Source organism: Dendrobium catenatum, unplaced genomic scaffold (genome assembly GCF_001605985.2).
Source record: "Dendrobium catenatum unplaced genomic scaffold, ASM160598v2 fragScaff_scaffold_1199, whole genome shotgun sequence".
Lineage (NCBI taxonomy): Eukaryota > Viridiplantae > Streptophyta > Magnoliopsida > Asparagales > Orchidaceae > Dendrobium > Dendrobium catenatum.
In genome coordinates this window covers 495,441-513,154 of record NW_021319661.1, presented here as the reverse complement: position 1 = coordinate 513,154, position 17,714 = coordinate 495,441, and the positions used below count along the sequence as shown (strand labels likewise).

The following is a 17,714-nucleotide window of genomic DNA, read 5'->3' as shown; positions in this document are numbered from 1 at the left end:
GGGAAGCTTGACATTATAAATTTCAAAATACAAAAACTTAATGAGAAAAATTATACGTGACATATATGTAGATCATGAATATGTGGTGTTTTCAATTATAAGTTATTTTTTGTTATGATTTATTTCCTTATAATAATAATAATTCCTACAAAATATTTTTTAAAATCATCAATGTTTGTCCCAATCCAAAGATAAAAAAGGTTGAGACATTTTAAAATAACAAAATTTGGTACAGCTTCTTTACTATTTTTTTAAAATAGTTTTGAAAGAGTAAAAAAATTATCCCAAACGAAGCTCAAGTCTCAACTTATAACATTGTATGAAGAAGCTTAATATGCAAGGTGTTAGCACCAAGTTGCTTAAGAAATTAAACAAGGAATATATTTTGTTAGATTTCATTTAGTTTAAGAAAGCTTCAGTCAATTTAGGCTCCGTTGGAGATTTTTTTAAAATAATTTTTAGTAAAAAATTAAAAATTTTGAATTAAAAAGTTAATTTAAGAATTAGTAAAAAAGTTGTCCCATACAAAATCTTAATGGTAAAAAAAAATCATACATTTGCCTGGAGAAGTTAGCATAGCTTGCTGAAAAATTTGCAGAGCTTTCAACCACAAAATTAAAAATCAACAAATCGTCATGACAAAACATAGCATGTCCAAGTTACCAATCTTGAGATCTTTTACACAGTAAAAATTGTAATGGTAGAAGAATAGGGGGTATGAACTAATTTGGTAATATTCCATGATGCGAAAACTAACAGTTCTGAGTTCCCTACTAATCTGATCAAAGCTTTCATCATGCTAGCGGTGAATATGGCGGTCCGGCTACATAATACGGCGGCCCATAATGATCAACACCATAGCGCGCAGATGCAAAGGGCTGAAGAGAGGAAGACGGCAGTTGCACATAAATGTCCGGCTTCATCTCAGTCTTGAAGCTGCAGAACGTCAAGCCATCAACGCTGTATCCAAAGCGATTTTCAAATCCAGAGGGAGAAGCCAGTAATAAGCGCTTATCACCAAAGCTGTTGTTGCCCGAAGACTGCGGAAGCAGACATTGGTAGGCTTGCTGCATTGCTAGCAATTGATTAGCTCGCTCGGCAACAGCGCTTCTCAGTTGCATCAACTGACCGCGCAGCTCCTCCAGCTCTTCCAACCCCATCGACTCAACCTCCCCGTTCCGCCAGAAAGGCTTATCGGCACCAAGTTGTGGCGCCGTCAAGGCCTCATCGAGCGCAGCGCGCCTCATCTTCTCCTTCTCCAGAAAAGCGTTCAGCTGCGCGTAATCCTCGTTCAGCTTAATCGCTGCGGCCGCAACGAATGGCTCGCATAATGAGGGCAACGGCGGCTCGTCGGCGAGGAAGCGGTGGGCGACGGCGGCAACCGATGGATGGCCAAAAGAGAAGGCTTTTCCGGCGGGGGAGAAGACAACGATGCATATCTCTGCACCGCATAGAGTGGAGAGCTCGCTGGCTTTCTTGAAGAGCCCGTTGCGGCGTTTGGAGAAGCAGACTTGTCTCGCCTCCTCTTTCTTTATAGGCTTTATCTCTATCTTCTGACGCCCAATGCTCCGCTTTTTGTTCATCATGGTTACCTATTTGCTGAGCAAATAATACAGTAGATATACTTAGCTAGAATTACATACAAATCTAACAGTACAAACTAGTAGCATTTCAGACTATTTTGATTAGAAAAAAACAATGAAAATCATGAAAAAATGCAAAATCAGAACTCAAACTCAATCGAAAAGATAAAAACTTAATAGAAACCACCAGACTTTGATCCAAATCATTAAAATTAACTAAAAATTCGTTAGAAATTCATTTATAAATAAAAAAATAATGAAAAGTAAAACTAAATAAAAAATATGATTCATATATAGTAAAATCATCCAAACTATCAAAATTATAAAAATATAAAATTTGCATCTACAAGCAATTGATGGAAGATGGAAGCAGAATAAGGAGCAATGGATGAAGAAACAATCATGTTCTGATCCATACATATGAGCAAAAAGAAAGGTGCAGGCTTCACTTATGTTCCCCTCAATACCATTCTATTAAAGTAAACATCAACGATCAACAAAGCCTAACACATAGAACAAAGTAGAATAATCATTCATGGGAATCACAACATTCTAATATTACATGAGTGGGAATTCTGGATGAAAATCCCGGCATAAAACATCAAGAAGTTTGTTCTTTTCAAACTAAAACTCAAAACCCCAAAGCATCCATGTAGCGGCATTCAACTCAAGACCAGAAGATTTTCTCAGAAAAAAAAATTTTTTTTTTTGAAGAATCTAGCACCTAACTCACTACTCATATCCAGAAGTGAATGTGGAGGGAAAGAAGTAGAAGAAGAAAGGGAAGAAGAAGAAGAAGAATGAGGAGAGAAGAAGGAAGAAGTTACCTACAGAAACAGGGAGCAAATCGGCCTCTAACAGGGCAGGAAGTCGAAGGCGTCGGGTCCGGCGAGGTCTCGCGGCAGTCTGGATTCGAGGACCCAGAGAGAGGCTGAAGGAGCTTGAATGCAAAAGCGCCGTCGCCTGTGCTTGTGCGAACCAGAGAAAAAAATCCCTCTTTTAGAGCCGCGAAAGGTATATCATTAATGCCGAAACTATGAAGCCCGCCACTCGTCGTCTTTTGAAAACATGCCATACATGCTCGCTCGATCATGGCCATAGACCGAACTTAATTAATAGATCATATATTTTTTATTTATGGTTAATAATCTTTTTTTTAATTTGAGTTTATGAAATATTTAAATCATTTAGGAGTTGGTAATTTGGAGAATTTGATTATTAAGGCTTAGTTTCAAACAATTTTCTTACTAATTCCTACATTAGTTTTCTTGCACAAAAAATTCTTTAAAAAAAAATTAAAAAAAAATGGTCAAAATTTATCCCAATTTTTTATTCAAATTATGATTGGAATTAGATTGATAATCTCATCGCTGTTTGTGGCATTATCTCATAGTTGATATGTCCATCCATTCATGGACATATCGAAGACAATTTCCCCATATATATATAGAAAATAAACTATATAATAAATAACTAAGAAAATTTATAATAATAATAATAATAACAAGAAATGCAACCATTTTATCTTTGATCCAACCAAGAAGAAAAAAAAAAACTTGCCACTATCGTATCTTTGATTTAGCTAGAGTCTCACCGCCCTTCATCGATCTTTGATCTGGGTTTAGGGAGACCTCTCGTAAATCGAGAAATTATTATGTGCACTTATTGAACAGTTTAGAGATGAATCATAATGTGTCATGTCATCCGGTACCGAGCGATACACAATAAAAAAATGACGTGCATGACACAACCCGGCGGGTCCGGGTCGGGTTTTCGTGTCGTGTCAAAAATTGACACCCCTACTTTCAATACTGTTAAATAGTAAAGGCATTACTTTGTTATTTATGAATTGGAAACAAATGAAAAATAAAAAATGAAATAAAAATTTTATGGCTTAAGCATGTGATGATAGGGAAATTATTTTGTGCAGACTCCAAACGTAACGGACTGTCAAGATTGCTACATATTTGTTGAGTGTTTATTATGTATATTAATTACTTAATAAACACGCAACAACTCAGCAAAATTTAACAAATACTTAATAAATACTCAACAAAATTTCACTAAATATTTATCCTCTGCGTTCGAAGTCCGCACATAATAATTAGATGAGGACATCTATGTTTGAATGAAGATTTTTATTGTGACAATTATTGGAGTTTTGTTTTATTAGAGAGCATCATATGAGAAAAAAATTTGTGCCATGAGCTGCTTACACAAATACTGTGAATTTGTGCCATTAAAGTTTCAATTTTATGTTTGTGAATAGAAATATATATTTTTTGATAAATATAAATTTCCAAAAATTATTGCAAATATGTCATATTTTTTGTTCACTTTATTTTTAAAATTTTAAGGAATTATGTTATAATTGCAATTTCATGTCATGCGCATATATTTTATAAATATATTAAAAAAATCATCATTCAAATTATTATAAATATCTTCATTAATAAATGCACCCATTTTCTTTTGAAAATTACATATAAAAGCTCCCGCGAAAAAGACACAAAGCTGCCCACATTAATTATTTCAATTAATTAATTTAAGAAAAACGCAATCTTCTTCCCCTGTGAATAGAAACTCGTCTTCTTCATCTCCTTCTCGTCAGAATTAAGACCATTTCGACTCGGTTGTCGGCTTGCACCCGGAAGTTCTCTCGCTAGATTTTGCATTTTCACGATAACCTACAATGAAAACGAGCTTGAATAGAGTTGAGCTCGAGCTTGAATTTTATGTTGTGAGTCGAGTTCGAGCTTACAGTTAGTAACCGACCTCAACTCGATAGTCGATCTCACTACTCGACTTAACCAGACTCATTTACACCCTTACATTGCCAGCGATCAATGGCTATCAAACATCAAACATTTGACGCTCGGAGATAGTCCCCCTTGACCATTTGAAGTTTATTAGCCACCCACGAGTCTTAGACTTCATTTCGGACAACTTTCTTGTTGTTTTTTATAGTAAATTTTTAGTTGAAAAAATTATTGAAAGTATCGAAAAAATAATAATCATAAGCTGTTCCAAACGAATCCTTAATAGTATTAGAATTTAGCATGGGAAAGCGTTATATAGAAATACAGGTTTTGCATTGTAGATTCTAATCGCTATCAAGAACATATATAACATAAAGAAATATGGACTGGCAGCCTAATCTTGTTTTATTTAATTTAAATATTTTTTAGAGAGCAGAATAGCTTAACTAAGGGGAAATAGTTTGATAAAAATATTCTCATTAAATTTTGACTATAATAAATTTATTTATAGATGAATATAATATATAAAAAAGTAATTAAAATATATATGAGTACAATTTAGTTGGGCTATAGCGGGCTTTCATTCACATCACTTTATAAAGTGAACTTAATTAATAGACCAAATATTTTTTGTTTATGGCTAACAATTATTTTTTAAAATTTGACTTTATGAACATTTTAAGCATTTAGGAGTTGCTAATTTGGAGAATTTGATTATTAAGGTTTCATTTTGCGCAATTTTCTTACTGCTTTCTACATCAACTTTTTTGTACAAAAAATCTTAAAAAAATAAAAAAAAGAAATGGTCAAAAGCTGCCCCAAATGATTTAGGCTTCATTTGAGATAGTTTTATTACTATTTTCTAAAGCAATATTTTAGTACAAAAGTTTTTAGTTTAAAAAATTTTTGTACTAAAAAGCTGATTTATAAAACAGTAAGAAAATTAATCCAAACGAAGCCTTAGATTCTAGATCTAGATCTTGCAATTTGGCTTCATAGTAAGTTGGAAATTTTAATTATAAGATAATTTTCTAGTACAAAATTTAAAAATTTTCAACTAAAAACTTGTTTTGAGAAACAATAAGAAAGTCGTCCCAAACGAAACCTAATTCCTTTCAAGTTGAATTTATATAATTTTCTCTCTTTACGTGTGGGGGAATATTTTGTGTCACATTAAAAATCCACTCTAACAATATTTGAATGAATTGGCTAAAATTCAAAATAAATTATTTTATATTTTTGGGGCTCGAAATTGATTGGAGTTGATTTTATTTTAACACAAAAATAAAGATTGCATTTCTGTCACTAATCAAAATTTTTTTGTAATATTTTAATTTAGTTGTTTACAAAACTAACTCTCAACTACCTTTATTTATAATATAAGTACTCAAATATTAGAAAGTATATAGACTAACACTCAACACATATTTTCATTTTCATTTTCATTAAATAATTCTTAAGTAGTTATTTGTGGCATGTGGCTATATGCTAATTTCAATAATATTTAAAATTTTTATGATATTTTTATAATTTCTAAAGAATTATAGAATAATTTAATGGATATTTAAGGTAGCATTTATATTATAATAATGTTACCTTCTATAAAATTACACCATTGTCTTCAAATATGATATGAAATGAATTTTTGTTTAAAAAATGATTATCTCATATGGAATAATAAAATGAAAATTTTATAAGCAATATTATACTGATTGATATAGCAAGATTTCTCTTTAATCATCAAAAATGTTTTTGGTTATGGGTTTATTTTTTTTCTATGAGCACAATAACCATAATTGATTACAAAACTTATTTAAAGTTGGCCTTCACTTAAGGGCGTCATCAAATTCGTGCTCACTCATTAAGAGTTAGTTACTCTATTATAATGTCCACTCACATCACATAAGGGGGTTAAGATGTTGAAAATGAACCCCGTTAATGCCCCATAAGTCCACCATCAAGGGTGTCACTTAGTGAACCACAATCCAATGAGTCAATGCCCGCAATTGCCAGATTTCATCTTCAAGACAAAGAAATTTAATGATGTACGTAGCTATAGCCATTGAGCCAAAGAGTATGCTGTGACATTTTACATTGAGCAATTTAACTAACAATGACTCATCTCTTGAGTTAACATGCTTAAGTTAGATGTGATTATTAAATTTGTTACTAATAGTTTTAGATGAACTCATCAAAGGTGTTCCTCATAGAATCAAGAGTGGCAGTGCATTGAGGGATACAAAAGTTTTAGATTTATCATATTGATAGAGGGATTGTCTTATTGAGTGAACCGAATTATATAAGAGGCATGTAGCATGACCATTTGTAGCCTAGAGGTAATGTAGATAATCGATAATAACTTAGAGTTACAGCATATATGATCGTTCCAATTATACAAGAATGATTATAGTTTCATCTAGAGAAAGAAAGGGATGCTACTGATCCAACATTCTTATACTTTGCTTATGGACTAAAGGAGATCAAATGCTGAATGATTATCTTTCACATATCTCCTGTGTTGTTGTACGTCTAGTCTTTATATTTATTTGATGTTGCTCTTGAAAATTTTGTTTTGACTTTTGACGTTGATTGTTTGGATATGCGGCACTCATTTTTGTCTTTTAAACTCGTAATTGTGTGCTAAAAAAAAAAAGCTCGAGGATTACTTGATATGAGTCTTATTTATTTCTATGGCATCATGAGGCCCATATGGTTAATAAGCATATTATTTTAATATCATCCCTCAAGCTGAGAGATCAATAGTGATTAGAAATCACCTTCTTAGGTGAAGAAGTTGACACCTAATAAGTATTACCATAGGATGATTGGGGTTGAAAATATGTCATTTTCAAGGTAGACAGGTGGAGGCATGCATGATGATATGAACCTTAGATGAGTGGGAACTAATCTAACAAAGTTAAAACTCTTTGTCATGATGTTCTATTTATTGCATACCACAAATTTTTTTTTCCCATCATTTATTTGCATCTTTCATGAAGAAGATCTATGGACTTATTATACTCATATTATCAATGTAACTTTGGATGTGGAACTTCACTAATATAGTTGCAAATGCTTTACGCAATCAAAGGCTAGAAAATTGGGTGTGGTGTTAATCCTTATACCATTCAAATAATTATACAAAACATAAATGTTCAAATTTCTAATAGATAAACAATTTTGGACGAGTAATGGTGCTCAACAATCCATTAGGTCAAAGGAGTAATTGTGACTTATTCCTTCTAGACTCTCAGTATAATGAGAGATTATTATGTGCGGAGATCAGATGCAGAACATCGTTCGGAGACCAACTAGAATACGTCATGTCAGCAGTACCGAGCCGCGGTACCGAGTAGTATCGAGCCACGGTGCCGAGCAAGGCGTGACGTGGCGCATTTTAGTTTAACTCCGAAATGCGCTCGGCGTCCGCATATAATAATTAATCAAATATGAATGTATAACAAACTCAATTTTTTTATAGAGATGGTACTTTCATATATGGGAACAATAGATGTTTAATACTAATATAATTAAGATGTGATTGTGTTTAAAATAATATTAAAAATTGACATCTTTAGCAGAAGAACATTAGTTCAATATATCATTATAAATGAAAGAACATTCCAATATACTTGGAGAGGCCAATTGAGTAAAGATCAAACATTAATAAGTCAAATTCATTTTAATTTTAGTAAGAAAAAAGTTTAAATTTTTAATTTTAAAATAAATATGTTTTTTTTTTTTGAATATTTAGATCAATTAAATCGAATTAATCGTGTACACAAAGACTTGAACCTAAATCTCTTACTGGGTAGCAGAAATTTTCAACCAAGATATGAAGATGAGCTACGTAAAATATAAATATTATGCATTACATTCATTTCAGATCATTAGTTGATGTTGAACAATCCTCATAGATTTTCACCCCGGTGGAATTCATTTCGCTCATTCCCTGCCAAAGAAATCTGCTAAAACCCTAATCTTCTTCACAGCGATCTCAGATTCAGGATACTGTAGATGGAAAACATGTACCGCCTCCGGCGTCTCTACAAACTCCGCCACCCCCTTCCAGCCGCTTGTCTTCAGCATCTCATAATACTCCTTTCCCCTATATTTCAAATAATCCTTATCGGCCACCGTCACCAACACCCGTTCACACGCCAGCCCCGACAAGCTCGGCGACGTCTCCGCCGTCGGATTCCACCTCGGGTCATCCAAGCCAATCGCCCCCGGACAGATAAACCACCACCGCCGGTTCATCCTAACCCTAAATTCCTCATCTCCTGGCTCCAACCCGACCGGCGCCGACCCCTAGAAGAAAGGATGAACCAACGCCATGCCCTTCACCCGCAATCCCACGGCCCCCGCTCGCATCACCAACTGGTGCGCAATGTTCCCGCCGGCGCTATCGCCGGCGACGAACATCCGATTTAAATCACCGAACTGGGCCACCCACGGGTCGGCCTGGGAAAGGACCCACTGGATGGCAGCCCATGCGTCGTCGTAAGCGGCGGGGAGGCGGTGCTCTGGCGCGAGGCGGTAGTTGACGGATATGGCGAGGATAGGGGTGAGAGAGGAGAGGGTGTTGAGGTGGCGGTGGTAGTTGGGGGAAGCAGCCGATTCGATGCAGAAGCCGCCGCCGTGGAAGTAGAGGAGAATGGGGAGTTTGCCGGCGGAAGAGTTGGAGCGGGGGAGGTAGAGACGGGCGGAGACATTGGTAGAGGGATCGATTATGGCGTCGCGAGATTCAACGCCTGTGCTGGGGTCGAGGGAAGGGGGAACGGTCGTGGTTCCAGCTAGGCGTTCGACGCGGCCGCTTCGGTAGTAGCGGAAGTAATTGGGGATTTCGAACTCGAGCTCTTCCTCGACGGCGGGGACACCGGCGCCCATGGAAGCGTTGGAGAAGGACCAGAGGAAGAAGATATGGTTGAAGGAATGATTGGGGCTGTTACAACTAATGCAGTTCACGATTTAAGTAAGCATTTGATGAGGTGGGTAGGAACTTGGGCCTACTTGTTGGTTTTTTATAATTTAAAATATAACTTTATTTTTAATATTTATATTTTTTTGTTCATGATTCACAGTAAATATAAAAAAAATATCTTATCAGAATCTATTAATATAAATTTTATTAAAATTGGCGGACACTTAGATTTATTTTGAAGTTAGTGATGTAAGTAAAGAATTTGTATTGTATTAATTTAAAAGTCAATAGTTTATAAGTCTAGCCTAATTTATTGTATCAGAATATTGTGACAAATTTTATACAAAACATGTGATACCAAAATGGCATTTTTTAATGGAATAAATTAGATTTTGTGTTAGCTTTAGCATGTGAAAATAATAATTTTATAGCAAAAAGTCACCCCATATAGAGGGCACTAGCTCATGGTCTCACATGATTTAAAAATTATTCTATGCGAATGCCAATACTGTCCGGAGATCAATCAGAATGCGTCACGTCATCCCTTTGATGTGTATCACGAGCAGTCCTACTGACGTATCTACACCTAATTCGTGTCAGATGTAGAGATGTGTCCGGCCTCCGCACATAATTATTTCTCCACAATGTGAACCCTTTTATGACATTTTTTTGTGATGATGTGATGTGCTCATGGTTGTCTAATTATCAAGAATTTTTTTTTTCTAAGTTTATGTTTGTCTTTATTATTTCGAGTATTGGTTGTATTAGTATAATTCAATTTTCAAGACAATGTATCATTTAAAAATTATAGGATCATGAAATTATGGGTGTAAGTGAGCCAAGTTGGCTCAAGCTCGACTCATTTATAGGCTCGCGAGCTAAATTTATCGAGCTCATGAGTCAAGTTTGAGCTCAAACTTAAGCCCATTTATTAAACGAGCTTGAGTCCGAGCATGATTGAGGCTTGGCTCGCTAGCACAAGAGCCAACTCTATTATTTTAAAAATACTTTTTATTTTATTAATACTAAATATTTAATATTCCCGCATAATCCCACATAATATTAGTACTAAATGTTTAATCTTCCCGCCCAATCCCGCTCAAATTCGAGGAGAACATCGTTTGCGTGGCTCGAGAGTTGAGGTGGTCGCGTCTACGCATGCAGCGTGTCGATGGGACGGCTGACGAGCGCGGATGGCGTTGGGACGGACGGTTGAATAGCTCGCAAGGAGAAGGAATGAGCTCACGGTCGGGTCGGTCGAGGCTGCACTTGTTGGTTAGACGCCGTCCAAATGTTTGACAACCCGGTTGGAACGCTGGTGAGTGATCGCCTGACGAGACGACTTGCTCGGACGTGGACGACCCCCGAGGCTCGCGAGCTGGCTCGAGCTCATTTACAGTGGGACGAGCTCGAGTTCGAGCTCGCTTTCCGACTGACGAGCTAAGCTCGACAGTGCCAAAAAATAGGCTCTTTTACACCCTTACATGAAATTTTCATACATGAAATCCTTGCATTGAATTTCTTACATAAAAATCTTAAACACTTTTTATTCGATTACTCTTTTTTCCATTGCTTCAACTGGCCGATCACAATGATGTGATACAAATTCTATGACACCGGAAATAAACGATAGTTATCAATAGAAAATATTCAAATAAACTAACTTAGAAATTCATGACCAAACAACTTTTTGATCTAAACTAAAAGTTTATAAAATACATATCTTCTCTGCCATGCTCGCCCTCCCTTTCTCTTCCTAGTTCATCTTCTCTATCTTTCACTCTTTCTTTGAACATTAGGCATGTAATTTTGACCACAGTTCAATTCCACTTAATTATATAGTTGAGACTATCTTGATACCTCAACCCCTTCCCATTTATTTTCAAATATAAAGAGAGGCCCTCATTTAGTTGAAGGTTGTAGACTTAATGGCCAGTGGGGATCGTGGGGCACTGTGTGGTGTTATTGAAAGCTATTGACAAGCATTCAAACATAAAAAAATACTCTGATGAACTTATTATTCATGAGATATGAGATTTTCTTAGTTATAAGCCTATTTTAATAGCAACGATTTTTAAATTATATTCAAATTATTTGTATTTATATTTAATAATTGAAGTAATATTATTTGATTATCATGCAATATAAAGTATTTAGATAGCGCATTGCCTTGCCTTTTGGATGTGCCTAAGTCATAAGCTTCTTGATTTATTGCCATAAGCTTAATATATATAAGTTATTCATATAATAATGAAATAAATAATATTGCTTGTATGAGATTCTAGCAACTAGGTCGAGGGCATCAATAGAAATTATATATGTTAGGATTGGTCCAGTTTTATGTTAAGTTGTTCTGCAAGCATCATACCATTGTCAATGTCTATATATAAACGCTATAGGTTGAAGTATTGGTTGGGGAAAATTTGAATAAAGCTGAGTTTAATTTTCTTCCAACACCCCTCTATCACTTATGTCCTGTTTCTCTCTCTTTCAAGAAGCTCAAGAAGCTTTTTCTTCCTACAAAGATTTCTCAACAAATTGATATCAGAGCATAGGATTTTAAAGATAAGGGCTTTATTTGGTCGGCATTCCACAATTATAGCTACATGCGTGACATGGCCTACAAAATTTGGGTGAATTGACAATGGGGGATCATGCAATTGGGCGGATTCTCGCTCGTTCACAATGAAGTGTTGAGAGCGAAGGCAACATGCAAGTTCAAGGGGCCCATAAGATTTATTGGAGAGGATGAAAGGTAAACCGTTTTCATACATTATTTTTTTTTTAATATGTAAAAGCTACGGATAGGACTTTTGACAATTAAAAAAAAAAAACTTATTTCCAGCTACTGATAAGATGAGGATGCTCAGGTGGATGAGTGGCTTTACTCTTAAAGACAAGATGAGAAATGAGCATATGCATGAAAAGGTTGGAGTAGCTCGAGTGGAAGATAAGATTATAGAGAGTCGCCTTAGATGACTTGGTCACATAAAACGACAGTCTTCCGATGATTCGGTTAGAAAAGTAGATGTATTAGATTTGACTTATGTTAAGAAGGGTAGAGGTACACCTAAAAAGACTTGGTTAGAGAATATTAGAAATGACATTTCTTTATTACATTTAAATGAGAATTTAACTTTAATATGGTACAATGGAGAAAAAGAATTCATATAGCTGATCCCATATAATGAGATAAAGGCTTGTTTTTTTAATTTCTTTTTTAAATTTTAGATTAATTTTATGGGATAAAGGCTTGTTGTTGTTTTTATTCCAGTTATATTTGTTATTATTATAAATTTTCTTAGTTGTTTATTACATAGTTTATGTTGTATTTAATATATAAACGCACCATTGACATCATTCTAGTCTCAACATTATACTTTAATGAATTTTATCATTTGCATGTGTTACATGCCTCTATTATGTTAGACTATGATCCTTAGTTCTTCAGTCAGTTTTTACGGCTAGATAGAACTGGTTTACTATGCTTTTAGGCAAATTGTTGCACATCTTGGTGGGTGCCAATGTAAAGAGAAATTATTTTGTGCGAAGTCTGAACGTAGAGGATCTTCCGGATTACTGCATATGTTTATGCTTAAGCTTTGTGTACGCTCTGCATATATATTGCATATTTATAAATACGCAGTAAATAAACAACAAATAATTAGTTGTCAGGATTTGCTGCATATCTACAAATACGCAGAGTGTAAGAAGATCATACGGAATGCGTTCAGTAATTCGAAAGATCCTCTACGTTCGGACTCCGCACAAAATAATTTATCCAATGTAAAACTGTGGAACTTCAAGCTCTATAAAACTGAATTTGCTTATAACTGGTTAATCAGACAACCAATTTCATCTCCTTTAGCATTATATATAGAGATTTTTGCCCAGGAGACTCGCTAATTTTTTTCCCTGTTTTGGATTCAGTTCATCCTTTTGGCACGCCCCTTGACCTTGTTACTGATTTGCAGCATGCACTTGACTATTCACAGTCTCAAAAGCTGATTATGAAGTATTTAAGCTTTGTTTGAGACAACTTTTTTACTGTTCTCTGAATCACCTTTTTAGTATAAAATATTCAATTCAAAATATTTTTGTATTAAAAATCTTCTTCATAAAGAATTAAAAAGCTGTCCCAAATGAAACTTTACTGGTCAATGGCGGTCATGAATTTGACTTGGGGGTCTTGTTTAGGATATTCTAACAAGTGACCCTCATATATCTCACCACCAAAATAAATTGGCTGCTAGCATAATTATTCCATTGTAAATTCTTGAAAAAATTAACCCAAATGCATATTGCCTACAACTGCCCTTAATATTCGTTGCTTCTATGTTTTTAGTGTGAATCACCTCTTTCCTTACGTTGGAGATCTCTCTCCTGCAGCTCTAGAAGTGCTTGATGAGAGCAAAACATGGAACTCTCTGGTTTGTTATTTTCTTAAGAAGATGTTCTTACTGTAAAGCACTCATCATTAGACTTATAAGTCACATGTGTAAAGGCACTCTACACTTTACCACTTACTCTGACCTCTAACGGTCCTCTGACATTCTGAGGATATTCCTCTCCTCCGGTCCATTTATACCGCAGGAAGTATAACGAACGGCAAGCCTTTGATACATTTTTTACTGTTCAATCTTCTTCTCTAACATGGCTTTGCAGGTCTTCTATCACTTACGGTGTTGTTAGTTTTGCCATTCAATATAGAACCATTTCATGCAAATTTGCTTCTCAGTTTATTATTTTTGAAGGATTTTTCTGTAATGACAATGCAAATATGCAAAGTGAAGATAGACATGTTTTGCTCTAACCTTTTGAACTGTGAGATTTAAATTTCATTAGCTACTGATTTTTTGTGCTCATGTTCTATAACTTTTTTTTTTGAACGGGGTATGATCTACCCGCTGCCACACTTCATAGGAGGCACTTGGCGGCGTAACTAATATCTCGACGAGCCTACCAGCAACCAGCTCCACAGGTGCAAGACCCGCTATTATTTTCTCCCTACTTAAGGGATTGCGCCGCATGAGAGGGAAATCGAACAGGAGTTGAGGGGGCTCAATAGGTATTTGATGTAGTGGATCGTCGGAAGTCGATACCTGCAAGAAGGATTTCAAGGAGTTCCCAATCCAGGGAAGAAGAAGAGAGCTTTCTCAAAGCTTCAAAAGAGTTTTTATCATTCAAATGCCTCAAAAACCATACATTCTAACTATTTAAGGGAGCAAATAGAAGACTCTAGACTAAAGGAGATAAACTAGTCCCTAAGCATAAGATAGGCTAAAATGTTCCCGCATCATTCTCCCCTTGCGTAAAAAGAGCTCGACTCCGTTCTAGGCTCTATAATTGGAGGGGAGGTACGGTGGCAACAAATTCCTGGATCGAAGACTTTGAATGCGGACTTTGAAATTACCACATGACGAGGCGTCTTCCAATCCACGTGATGAACCTTGTGCTCATTTTCATCAAATGAAGAAAGATATCTAATCCTTTCTGTGCCACGACTGTCATCCACTTCGTTGGATTTGCTGCTCATTATCTCGCTAGAAGAAATAATAGAGAAGTCGCCATAAGCACTCAAAATAATTTTATGTGTTATAAAATTATTAACAACACGACCATCATCAATATTCATACGAGGTCCATATGTGTTGAATATTCTGGCAATTCGAATTTCTAGGCCATGCTGCCTATGATGATCAAACATAAGAGTCTCTGCCATACGTTTACCCTCATCATAGCAACTCCTCACACCAATGGAGTTAACATTGCCCCAGTATTCTTCTGTTTGAGGATGCTGAAGAGGATCACCATAAACCTCAGAAGTAGATGTCAGTAAAATCCTTGCCCCAACTCTCTTTGCAAGCCCCAACATGCTTAATGTTCCAATGACATTTGTTTTTATTGTCTTCATAGGACTGTACTTGTAGAAAATAGGAGAATCTGGACAAGCAAGATGGTACATTTGATCAACCTCCACAAGTAACGGTTCAGTCACATCACTTTCCACTTGATATTCTTTGCAGCCCTTGAGTTCATTAATAAGGAAGAGATGCAACGGGGTCTTCAAGGGAAGTATGCCTTCAAGAATCTGATCATGACTTTCAGTATACGCAATACATTTCTCCATCCTCCAGTTCTCATCTTGTGATTTAAGAAGTTCGATCCACTTATCCGGAGCTGCCATTTGAAGACAGTAATCAAAACCAATGCCACCCTCTTCAACAGTGATGCAGAATTTTGTAGTGGCATATTGTCGAACAGTTTGAGAGCATTGTGCTGAATCAATTTTGTCCATAGAATTTAGACATGGGATTTCTACACCTGCAGTAACAATATAGTTATCATTTAACTCAACATCCCCATTTCTGCTGAATAAGCTTGATCTGTTGTATTGAATAAGCGGAGGGGAGTGAAGCCGGAGGTGAGAGAAATCGGAGTCAACTTGTATGTGAGGAGGAGATACTACCAGCCCAACGGCAAGGGCGAGGTCTTTTTGGAGGAATCGAGCAAGGCCGAGGTGGTTGGCCTTCTCCTTAGCCTTTCTTGACGTCGAAGAGCCTCTTCCAATTGCATGCTGCAGGAGGTCCTTGAATTGATAGTCCTGTTTCTTTTTTCCTGCACATAATGGAGAACGCCTGGTGCTGTCATGGTTTAGAATTAGGTGATTTCCATCCTTGAAACCCAAATAAGCTTTCTCAGCGTAGTCATCGAGCTCGGAAGCATTCAGACTGGTTGGTCTGGGAAGCCCCATTATCTCCCCCCTAGAGATGGACATTGCGGCAGGGCAGGTGGCCGCAGAGCCATTGGAATGGCAGCCGGAATCTGACGTCTCCTCATGCTTCTCTGATGACGGAGTCTCCAGGGCATTTGTAGGAGGCGCTTCATCGATTTCATCAATGCTGTGGAGCTTGTCATTCTCGATGTATAATCGAATATGGAGAAACCCTTTTTTGAACCACAGATTCTCCATGATTTCAGGAATGGTGATCCGCGTCTGGGAATTCGTATCCATAAGGCGAAAGAGAAGCTTGCCTTTCCTGGAGAGCGCCTCCTGCGCGACGTACGCTAAAGTACCGAAAAAGGTGTGGAAGAGCCAAAGCGGAGTGTCTGGGCGTGCTCGTGAATGCGTGGCCACACGATTTGGGGACTGATCGCAGACTTGTGAACATTCCGGAGGCCTGTAGGCTTGGTTCTTACGTTCGGGAGGTAGAGGGTGTCCGACGAATCGATCTCCTTCGACGGAGTCAGAACAGGCGGCAAAACTGGAATCCGGTTGTGAAAGATCGAGCTCACGCACACGTCGGGTCGGCGACTCGGAGGCTGGGTGTGCGGGAGTCTGGTCGGCGGAGGCCTGGTCGGCTGCTGGGGTTGCGGGAATCTGGTCGGCATGGGCCTGGTCGGCTACTGCCGTCAACTCCAGATGGGAGTCTAAGTAGGCGGAATGTGCGAGATCAGGCGGAATGTGCGAGATCTGGACGATTGTTTCGTCGGGTATGGAGTCGCGGTCGTCGCCAGGCTCGGATGCGGAAACAGTTTGGTCGGTGTCACCGTCGGCAGGTGAATGAGGGTAAGAGTCGGAGTCGGTGCGGGCGCGAACGGGGCGTGAGAGATCGGGATCGACGGGGACCTGATCGGCTGCTGCCGGCATCGCCAGAACGGCGGCTGATGCCGGTATCGCCAGATCGACGGGAGGCGGAGGAGCTCGATTCGAATGTTGGAACCGACGGGAATCACGGATCTGGCGTTGAAGCGGAGGAGGATCACGCCATTTGAGCGGAAGCTCGAGCGGCGGATACTCCGGCGGCGGGTCACGCCATCGGAGAGGGAGTTCGAGCGGCGGGTAATCGTCAACCACAATCGGTTGATTACGGATCCCTTTGCGGGCAGCGGAGTAAGAGGGGGAAGGGTATACCGGTGGCGGATCACGCCATTGGAGTGGAAGCTCGAGAGGAGGATAGTCATCGATCTCCCGTCTTCTTCGGCGCCGATCGTCGTCGCACGCCCATCTCCTTCGGTGGCGATCCTCGTCGTCCGCCCATCTTATTCGGCGTCGATCTTCGTCGACCGCCCTTGATCTACGGCTTCGAACGTCGTCGACAGCCGACCTTCTGCAATACATCGATCTTCGCAAGCTCCAGGCTCTGATACCAACTGATGTAGTGGATCGTCGGAAGTCGATACCTGCAAGAAGGATTTCAAGGAGTTCCCAATCCAGGGAAGAAGAAGAGAGCTTTCTCAAAGCTTCAAAAGAGTTTTTATCATTCAAATGCCTCAAAAACCATACATTCTAACTATTTAAGGGAGCAAATAGAAGACTCTAGACTAAAGGAGATAAACTAGTCCCTAAGCATAAGACAAGCTAAAATGTTCCCACATCAGTATTGCTTCGCCACAAATGAGCTCAAGTCAATCATCCACAATGAAGGGGGCACTCTGGAAGATTAT

The 17,714-nt window shown here is 37.8% G+C and overlaps 1 protein-coding gene and 1 pseudogene across 4 annotated transcripts; both read right to left on the bottom strand.

Annotated features, from left to right (window-relative positions):
• Window positions 1-695: 695 nt before the first annotated feature.
• On the bottom strand, window positions 696-2,631 carry LOC110111633 (agamous-like MADS-box protein AGL29). 4 transcript variants are annotated; one of them, XM_028699008.1, is made up of 3 exons: window positions 2,411-2,631; window positions 2,070-2,086; window positions 696-1,591 (listed from the first exon to the last, which is right to left on the bottom strand). In XM_028699008.1, exon 3 carries the CDS (start codon window positions 1,584-1,586, stop codon window positions 795-797), a length of 792 nt encoding a protein of 263 aa, XP_028554841.1. In that variant the 5' UTR covers window positions 1,587-1,591; window positions 2,070-2,086; window positions 2,411-2,631; the 3' UTR covers window positions 696-794. The 4 variants fall into 4 exon arrangements, with proteins under 4 accessions (XP_028554841.1, XP_028554843.1, XP_028554842.1 ...); XM_028699010.1 differs by having other exon boundaries at window positions 2,415-2,631; XM_028699009.1 differs by lacking the exon at window positions 2,070-2,086 and having other exon boundaries at window positions 696-1,599.
• Window positions 2,632-8,131: 5,500 nt separating this feature from the next.
• On the bottom strand, window positions 8,132-9,311 carry LOC110111513 (annotated as a pseudogene).
• Window positions 9,312-17,714: the final 8,403 nt, after the last annotated feature.

Excerpts from the sequence above, each read along its gene's own strand:
- LOC110111633 (XM_028699008.1), bottom strand. The coding sequence starts at position 1,586 with ATGATGAACAAAAAGCGGAGCATTGGGCGTCAGAAGATAGAGATAAAG.